The 10,480-nt window shown below is 39.1% G+C and overlaps 1 protein-coding gene across 3 annotated transcripts in view; it reads left to right on the top strand.

Moving 5' to 3' along the window:
- Positions 1 to 10,480, top strand: part of LOC127639598 (endoglin-like) — a 68,627-nt gene that overhangs the window by 495 nt on the left and 57,652 nt on the right. For all 3 annotated transcript variants that reach the window (XM_052121710.1, XM_052121717.1, XM_052121722.1), the window contains exon 2: positions 481 to 641. In XM_052121710.1, coding sequence (XP_051977670.1) covers positions 584 to 641 — 58 coding nt within the window. In that variant the 5' untranslated portion in view covers positions 481 to 583. The remainder of the gene's footprint in view (positions 1 to 480; positions 642 to 10,480) is intronic.

The raw sequence follows: 10,480 nt of genomic DNA, 5'->3' as shown, positions 1-10,480 counted from the left end.
TGCAATATTTGTTTCCATTACTTAACAAGATTAGTAAACATAAACTAACAATGCACAATACTTATTCAACTTTATAAATAATGTAGGCCTATAATGTTAATTAGCTAGTTGTATTAGTTAACATTAGTCAATGCACTTTGTACTAACATGAATTAACAATCAACAATTTTTATTATCTAACATTAACAAAGATTAATAAATGCTGTAAAAATATAGTGTTCATTGTTTGTTCATGATACATTAACTAATGTAACCACATGTTTTGAATTCACCATCTATCTATCTATCTATCTATCTATCTATCTATCTATCTATCTATCTATCTATCTATCTATCTATCTATCTATCTATCTATCTATCTATCATTTAGTATATTTATTGTATACATGTTTAGATGTACTGTAACATTATATAGTTTTACAGAGATAACAGAATGATCTATTTGTACTGTCATGAATCTGATGCTGATTTCTCTCACAGGAAGTGTTACGTGGAATATTCTGGTCACTCCCATGAAACATCAATCACTATTAACTAATACTTTGTTGAGCTGAATCCATCATTAGAGACATTGTTACCAAACATGAAGATCATCAGGACACTGTTGGCTTTACTGATGTGCCTTGGAGCTGCAGCTGCAGGTAAGAACTCATTCAGAGGACATGCATATGATTTTCTGATGCATGCCAACGCATGGACACGTGGTACTGGCACAGAAATATAATGTCATTTGTGAAACACATTTATTCTTTTCTGTTTCCGCAGTGAAGTGCAAATGTACATATGCATTCTGAATAATGTATTAGGAGCCCATTCAGGTTTTTCTATATCAGGAATTATATTCATATATATGTTATGAATGGTGTTGTCTTTTAGTGGCTGGCTATATATTCAGCATTAATATAAAGCTTTTAACAGAAGGACAGATGAAATGAGTCGAGTGTTTGGATTGGGCCGAGTGTGCTGCTGGTGTCCTTAAAGCTGAATTCCAAATGTTGCAGGTGTCACTGATGAATTGATGCCTGAGAATGAACATAGGAGATGATCTGGAGAATAATCAGACTAGCTGAATTACTGCATTTGTAATTGAAGTGTTACACAAGTGGAATGACATGATGCTTTTGAGAGAATGACAGCATTGAATCTGATATCTGTGCAATAATCTGATTGATTTTGACTGCATTCTTAAAATGATCTACATGATGAAAATGACAAAAAAAGTTTCTCAAACTCTTAATAAGTAGATAACACACACACAAAAAAAAAGATTAAAAAAAACCACACACACCATATATATACAGCATATATTAGAAATGAATGAATAAATATGAAAATAAAACCTGCTTTCCTGTTTTTAAATTAATTTACATGCAACAAAAATCCATGTTTAGTCCCTTAATTAATATGACCTCATGTATAACTTCATTCAAAACGTTCAGTGTGCTTAACACATTTATTTGAGATTTATTTGGTATTCTGTATTTGTTTTTGCCTAGCAATACTGGTAAAAACAAACATTTTCATATAGAAGAATAATGAATATAGTATAATGAATATTTATTGAATTTTTTGAACAAGGAATATTATGTAGTATAGTAATTTGACATAATATTATATAGCCTCCCTCCAAAAGAAAAACTGCATTTTGAATTTTGCTACTTAATATAAAAAAAACCCCAGACTCATGACAAGTCGAGATGTTGAAATCGTAACGTGTTGTATGAATTTGCATTTGGAATTTTAGACCAACCAATCGTAAACTTCCCTCGTCTCGTCCCAAACCCTGATGTTTTCATATTCCAAATTTGGACCGTACAAGGACATACAACTTTTACTCCCATTGAGAAAATTAAACAAACAGACAAACAATGTTATAATGATTGTTCCTAAGTTTAACGCCTTACCCATTCCCTAACCATGATTTTAACATGAAAATAACTTTTGTGTACAACAGATAAAATTCTGATAATTTTTTTTTGTACCTTTCAGGGTTTGGAATGGTTTTGGAGGTAAATAATGATACAAGTTGTTAAAAGTACTTTTAGATGAATTATAGCACAGTCACACTGCAGGACACTCCTGAAACGGCGTGTAATGTCATGTCAGATACCCTAATAACATTTATTTTAGACTGTCTGTCTGTGTTTAGAGTGGTAGACAGAGGTGATTAGCATCCTCAGGAAGAGGGCACGAAGAGCTTGTAGATATCACAGCAGAGACACCATCATTACATGAGCAAAGACTTTATGAGAGAGACAGAGAGAGAGACAGACGATTCCTCAGTGAAATAAAACTCAAGGATCGTAAGAGGAAAAAAATCCCCATGTTAAATATGGCATGTAGCGTTTAAATGAGGCACTTCCGTGTGCTGCAGGGCCGCCGGCTGTCCCGCCAGTCTGGGTGGCATTGAGACCCGGTGACGCGACCGCATGGAGACCGATTTCTATCTCACAATTAACAATCTGTTTTTTTCTTCTTCTGACTCCATTCTTTTTTTCCCTCATTCTTGCTGCTGTTAGATGTGCTCATTTAGTCCTATTTCTGTTAGATTCACATGATAAGAAAGCTTAACTTTGCAGTTCGTTTACCAGATATTGTAAGTTGTAATACAGTCTTTATGGGTGTTCAATTAGCACTTTTTATGTGTGCAAAGGTGAGAGGTGGTAAATTGGTGTTTCAATTTGTGTGGACAAGATCTTGTTAAACGCAGACAACACAGCAAAGAATCTGTGATACCCACACATTTCTCACTCTGTGTAGTTTATTAAAGGGTTTTGTGTAGTGTTATTCAAATTATATAAAGTGTTATACACTCTTGTCTCATGAGAGCTGAATTAGTTGTATAGATCTGCTGTGGTCTTATATATACACTGAGAGACGCAACAGCACAATCTTTTCAAAATGAAAATGATGTTACTATTTACTCCACTCGTTCCAAACCGTATGCTGTTTTTCTTCTGTGGCACATAAAAGGAGAATTACTGAAGAAGCTCCTTTCCAGACAATGCTAATTCATAGTGACTACAGCTGTCACGCTCCAAAAAGGACCAAAAAAAAAATAAAATGATAAAAGGACTTAACTTGTGCGCCATATTCCAAGTATTCTGAAATCATACAATGGCTTTGCGTGAGTGAAGTTTCAGTCAATATTTGCTGGAATATTGTAATATGACTCACAGAATATATGTAATGTACAGTTTTGGTGCAGATTAATATTGTTTTTGGCAGATGCGGTCACTACATCTTTGTATGGAAAAGAAGTGTATGTTTTTAACATTTCTCGTTTTGTATGATCCTTTTTTGGTAACACTCTACATTAATGTTCCCTTTGTTAAGAGATTATAAAGGGTTCATTAATGACTAATACATCATTTACAAGCGCATTACAAATAATTGTTATGCAGTATTAACAATATGAATAGTGAGCCATTCTAATTTACATGATATATGTGCTTAATAAATACACTTATTCATACTTATATTAATCAAAAAATTAAAATGTGCTAATTTATGATTCGTCACAATGCAGCAAAAATAAACCTATAGTGAGATTACATTAAATTCCTGTATTGTCTTGACTCACATATGTTCTTGTCATGTTGATGGTAAAATTATATATATATATACACACACCAATCAGCCACAACATTAAAACCACCTGCCTAATATTGTGTAGTTCCCCCTCATGCCGCCAAAACAGCATCAACCAGCATCTCAGAATAGAATTATAGGTTATCTGAGTTACCATAGACTTCATCAGTTCTAACCAGTTTGACCATTCTGATTAAATTCTAGAGACTGTTGTGTATGAAAATCCCAGAAATACTCAAACCAGCCCATCTGGCACAACAATCATGCCACGGCCCAAATCACTGAGATCACATTTTTCCACATTCTGATGGATGAAGTGAACATGGCTCCTGATCCGTATCTGCAAGATTTTATGCACTGCTGTCTCACGATTGGCTGATTAGATAACTGCATGGGTGATTGTTGGTGGCAGACGGGCTGGTTTGAGTATTTCTGGGATTTTCACACACAACAGTCTCTAGAATTTACTCCGAATGGTGCCAAAAACAAAACACATCCAGTGAGTGTCAGTTCTGTGGACGGAAATGTCTTGTTGATGACAGAGGTCAACAGAGAATGGTCAGACTGGTTTGAACTGATAAAGTCTACGGTAACTCAGATAACCACTCTGTACAATTGTGCTGAGAAGAATATCATCTCTGAATGCTGTTCTGGGATGCAGGTTGACGCTGTTTTGGCGGCATGAGGGGGACCTACATAATATTAGGCAGGTGGTTTTATTGTTGTGACTGATCGGTGTATATTCAAATAATGTCAGTGATGCTGAGTGGAATGGGTTCTCACGTGTCATATGACAAATCTTGATGGAGAAAGTGTAAGAAATGTGAGAGATACAGCTGAGGGGAAGATTATCAGTGAACAAAGACTTAAACCGGTACTAATCTGGGGGTGCTTCAGCAAGGGTGGAATCGGGCAGATTTATCTTTGTGAAGGACGCATCAATCAAGCCACATACAAGGTTATCCTGGGAGAAAACTTGCTTCCTTCTGTTCTGACAGTGTTCCCTGACTCGCAGGATTGGTTTCTCCAGCAGGACAATACTCCATGCCACACAGCCTGGTCAATCAAGGTGTGGATGGAGGACCACTGGATCAAGACCCTGTCATGGCCGGTCCAATCTCCAGACCTGAACCCCATTGAAAACCTCTCAATGTGATCAAGAGGAAGATGGATGGTCACAAGTCATCAAACAAAGCCGAACTGCTTGAATTTTTGCACCAGGAGTGGCATAAAGTCTCCCAACATCAGTAAGAAAGACTGGTAGAGATCATGCCAAGACGCATGAAAGCTGTGATTGAAAATCAGGGTTATTCCATCAAACAAAAATTTTCATTCTTCTCAAACCATACCTAAATCCAGAGAAACTGATAAGCAGTGGTCTCTTAATTTTTTTCCAGAGCAGTATATATACATATGTATATATATATAATGTATATAAATGAAAGGGTGTGTAAATGATAACAGAATTTACATTTTTGGTACATTTTTCCCATAAGTCTCTTTTAACAAACTGAAACTCATTCTCTCTTATCACTATTGTAACATTTTAAGTGCTACAAATAAACTCTGGATTAGAAGACAGAATCTGTCGTACCCCTCCCAGTGTTACTGTCTCTTTCTGTCTCGACTCCCTCTGGACGTGTCCTGTCTCTGAAGCGTCTGCTGAGGTCTTTCATGCTGACCGGTTGTGGCGTGACTCATGAATGGCTCATTAGCGTCAGGCAGAGATAAACTATAACTCGCTGAAACACACAGCCGCTGTGCTGCTAATGGCCGCCGTCACTGATAAGACCTCCTGTTTTGAGCATCATATCATAGTCTATCTGTACTGATCTAACAGTTCAACTGGGACAAAAACTTATAGTGGTATCTTTAATTTCTAATGGGAATGACAACAGGGCTGTGAGCGATAGACTTACTGTCTCTTCAATGGGTTGTACTGTTGTTTAAAGTGTTTTGCATCGTTCTGCAGATGAAAGATTGAAAAAAAAAATATTTCCAAGAAATTTCAGTAGACAAAAAACCCTCCAGAAAACATGAGTTATGAACATTTGATGTGTTCTAGAAGCTTTAAGTCTGCATCTTTATACAGTACATGCCACTGAAGAGACTGTACGTATCCCTCACAGCCTGGTTTTCATTCATGTCAAAAATCAAATATGGCGCTACTGTGAATAAGGTTAAGAGTTCATTCAAGAGTTCAAGTTATTCTTTCTTCCGTGGAAGACAAAAGGATAATGATCGATAATGAAAATCAACAACACATTTCAGTGATTAGTTGGATAAGTCAAGTCATGTGGTTTTTATTGTCATTCAACCATATACAGTTAGTACAGTACACAGCGAAACGAGACAACGTTCCTCCAGGACCATGGTGCTACATAAATCAACAAAGGACAAACACAGAACCACATGAGACTACACAGACTAAATAACATTTCTACATAAAGTGCACGTGCAAACGTGTGCAAAAAGTACTGGACAGTACAATAAAGTACTAAAAGTAACAGGACAATAGGCACAGTAAGAGACAGTGCAGCACCGACCAACACACATTTGTAATTGAGTAGTGCAAAAAGATGACACTTTCTAAAATGCCAAATGTAAACATAACATACTATGAAATAGTGTTCTATGTTCAGTTATTGAGGTAGCAGCCCGGTAGATAATAAATTAAGTGATAATGAATTAAAGTGCAACTCTGGACATGTGCAAAAGTTGGATGATGTACAGGTGTGTGTGTGTGTGTGTGTGTGTGTGTGTGTGTGTGTATTTCCAGTCTCTGAGTATTGAGGAGTCTGATGGCTTGAGGGAAGAAGCTGTTACACAGTCTGGCCGTGAGGGCCCGAATGCTTCGGTACCTCTTGCCAGATGGCAGGAGGGTAAAGAGTTTGTGTGAGGGGTGTGTGGGGTCGTCCACAATGCTGGTAGCTTTTCGGATGCAGCGTTTAGGGTAAATGTCTTTGATGGAGGGAAGAGAGACCCCGATGCTCTTCTCAGCTGTCCTCACTATCCTCTGCAGGTCCGAAACTGTGCAAGTCCCAAACCAGGCAGTGATGCAGCTGCTCAGGATGCTCTCAATAGTCCCTCTATAGAATGAAGTGAGGATGGGGGGTGGGAGATGTGCTTTCCTCAGCCTTCGAAGAAAGTAGAGATGCTGCTGGGCTTTCTTGGTAATAGAGCTGGTGTTGAGGGACCAGGTGAGATTCTCCACCAGGTGAACACCAAGGAATTTTGCTTTTTGCTCTTGACGATCTCCACAGAGGAGCCGTTGATGTTCAGCGGAGAGTGGTCACTCTGTGCTCTCCTAAAGTCAACAACCATCTCTTTTGTTTTGTCCACATTCAGAGACAGGTTTTCAGGTTGACACTACGTAGAGTTTTCCTCACATCAGCCGTGGTAAGATAGAGCACCTGGTCGTTGGGAGGAAGGGTGGTCTTCCTTGCCACCATGTTTTTCTATGTCTGAAAACCGAGCATAGAAGTCGTTCAACGGATCTGGAAGGGAGGCATCTTTGTCACAGGCAACTGATGTTGTCCTGTAGTTGGTGATGGCCTGGATGCACTGCGTGTCGCCGCTGTCCTGGAAGTGACTGTAGATTCTCTTGGCATGTGCACGCTTTACCTCTCTGATGGCCCTGTACAGTTTGGCCCTCGCTGTACTTAGAGATGCCTTGTCACCTGCTCTGAAGGCAGAGTCTTGGGTTCTCAGCAGCCCGCACGCCTCCACAGTCACCCACGGCTTCTGGTTGGAGCGTGTGGTGATGGTCTTGGAGAAAGTGACATCATCAATGCACTTGCTGATGTAGATGAACACTGATGCTGTGTATTCCTCCAAGTTGGTAGAGTCGCCATATGTTGCGGCGTCCCTGAACATGTGCCAGTCAGTACACTCAAAACAGTCCTGAAGAGCAGAGATGGCTCCTGCTGGCCAGGTTTTCACCTGCTTCTGAAGCAGTTTTGTGCGCCTGATGAGCGGTCTGTATGCTGGGATTAGCATAACAGAGATGTTGTCTGAGTAGCCGAGGTGGGGGCGGGATCCGCCCGGTACGCGCCTGAGATGTTTGTGTAAACAAGATCAAGCGTGTTCGCCCATCTCATTGCAAAGTCCACATATTGATGGAATTTAAGGAGCACTGTCTTGAGATTTGCATGGTTGAAATCTCCAGCAACAATAAACAGTCCATCAGGGTGAACGTTCTGCAGTTCACTAATAGCCCCATACAGTTCACAAAATGCTTTCTTAGCATTAGCACTGGGGGGAATGAAAACTCCGGTTATAATGACAGTGGTGAATTCCCGTGGTAAATAAAAAGGTCTGCATCTAATAGTAACAAGCTCCACCAGCTATGAGCAGTAGCTAGAGAATAGCATAGAGTTCTTGCATCATTCCATGCTGATGTAAACACACAAGCCACCACTGAGAGTCTTACCGCACAGAGCTGCATTTCTGTCGGCACGAAACGAGGCAAGCCCGTCTAGCTGAATGGCTGCATCCGGAACTCTGTCGCTGAGCCACGTCTCTGTGAAAACAAAGACGTAGCAGTCTCTAAACTCACGCTGCGTAGTCTGCTGGAGTCGGATGTAGTCCAGATTATTGTCCAGGGAGCAAACATTTGAGAGCATGATAGACGAGAGAGCTGGCCAGCTAGGGTTTGTTTTTAGCCTAGCATGGACCCCCGCCCTCTTGACGTGCTTCCGCTTCCTCGCACACTGCTTACAACGTCCTCCCCTGGCCACCGGCATCAGGCGATGCTGAGGACTGGAGGCTCGCGTAGGTCGCGTAGCTTCTCCTGCAGATCATCATGCAGCTTGGTTGTTGTATGAGTCTTATATTTGTGCAGTGTCTAGCGATGGTAAACACGAACACGGGTTGCTCCAATGTCCATGTGCCGTAAAAGTCGGGCTAAGTAACAAAAATAGCACCATTTTGGATCCAGAGTGCTACCTGCATGCTACCGCGCCGCCATCTTGGATCAATTGCCCCATGCACGGAGAAGCTCCATCAATGACATCTCTTTTTTGATCATTTTTTTTATTCACTATACACAGCATATACAGAATTCATATATATTTTTAATACATTTAATAAAACACAGGATATACTGTAAAATTAGTCTTTGATTATTTCTTCGATTAATCTTAATTTTTGGAATCTTTTTCTTTTTCTCTGATTAATCAAAGAAACACTCAAAGATGAATCGATTATCAAAATAATCGTTAGTTGTAGCCTTAGTTAACTTTGCTCTTTTACTATTACACTTGGGATGTAAAGCTCTCAAAAAATACAAAAGGCACAATGAAATCATCATAAAACTATTATTAAAGTAGTCCATATGATATAATCTCTGTTTTATTAGTGATTTGCATGCATTGACATTATTTGTATTGGTATGCCAGTACCAAACATTAAAGGATGTATGGATCATTTTATTACTCGCTGAAAATCTTGCTCACTGCTATAGCACACAAATCTTAATGTGAGACAGAAATCATATTTCTTCTTATTTAAATTTGGTCACAATTTGTTACATGGCATGTGAATCCTGGTGGAAAAATAAAAATAAAATGATCTCAGCCTATGCTGGTTTGCTGGTCTTAACTGGTGTTCCAGCCTGGTAATGAGAGACCAACTAGACCAGCTAACACCAGCAAACCATTTGGGAGAGCCAATGCCATTCAGACTCACTCTCATTGAATCATATGTGTCATCTCTTGCATGCCAAATCTGAACATGCACATGAGTTTTTATTTTTTGGGCTAAATATTCTGTTAAATGATCATAAAATGAGACTATCAGCTAAATTTAATAATAAAACATTCATAACATTGTTGTCCGAGAACTGAACCCAAAAACGAGAGTTTGTTAATAACACGCGGCACTTGTTGAAGTTTCACCTTATGAAGCAGCAAAGCATGCACTAAACATTATATTCAGCATTTTTCATAGTCACCGCTGTCTTAGTATTTACTGCCAAGATAGTTGGTAGTAGTGCTACTGACAATGACGCAACCAATATTCCCATCCATGAATCTGAGTTAGGTCAGAATCATTAGCATCCTCTCTAGGAGCACTGGAAGCAGATATGGGCAGTATCTGTTGATGCTTTGGGAAGCATATGTAGTGTGAACATCAGATTTGAGTGATTAGACACTCCTCCTGCATGCTGGGACAAGGTCACTTCCATCTGTTTAGAGGAACGGGCAAACCGTCTCTGCTAAATGAGTATGTCCTCTCCGATATGCCAGGCTAATAAAGCCAAAGAAGATAGATTGGTTTCTGTGAGTTGCATGAGAAAATTCTCATTATTTGCTTATGTGCCCATAGTTTGCATGTGTTGCGTGATTTTAGCATATCATTTTGTGTTTATAGCCTCTATAAATGTTGGAATAAGTGTTATAAAAAGGTGTTTGTGATGGTTTGCATGTGTATCCTCATACAAAATCTGGGTTTTGTACGTTATTAACCATTTTGCCAAGAAGCTGAAACAAAGAGCTTGGAAAGAACTTGCAAAACTGCTTTTAAAATGAAAATGGCAAGAAAATTGCAAGCAAATGCAAATATATAAATAGCATTTAGAGAGAGCTGATGCAGCTTCTATTTTTTAACAGTGGAAGAAAGGATGTGTCAGGGGTGAACTGGTCTGAATTCAGCCACAGTCACTGCTGTTATACTTCTATGGTGCTGAAACCTCAGAATATCACTAACATGACAAGAAAGTTTTATCAAAAGTGGCTTGACAAAGCCTTGCCTGAAAGTTCAACAGTTTGAGGGTTAATTTAAAGCTGGAAGGTTATATAAGCCCCAGTAGATTGAATTCTAGGGCAGTTTGAATAAAGAATTCAAGTTTGAATGGATGTTGGCCTTGATAGTTGTTGAAATGTAGTTG

The sequence above is a fragment of the Xyrauchen texanus genome, chromosome 4 (genome assembly GCF_025860055.1).
Source record: "Xyrauchen texanus isolate HMW12.3.18 chromosome 4, RBS_HiC_50CHRs, whole genome shotgun sequence".
NCBI classification, from domain to species: domain Eukaryota; kingdom Metazoa; phylum Chordata; class Actinopteri; order Cypriniformes; family Catostomidae; genus Xyrauchen; species Xyrauchen texanus.
The sequence above is the reverse complement of the archived record's forward strand: the minus strand, read 5'-3'. Positions and strand labels throughout refer to the sequence as shown.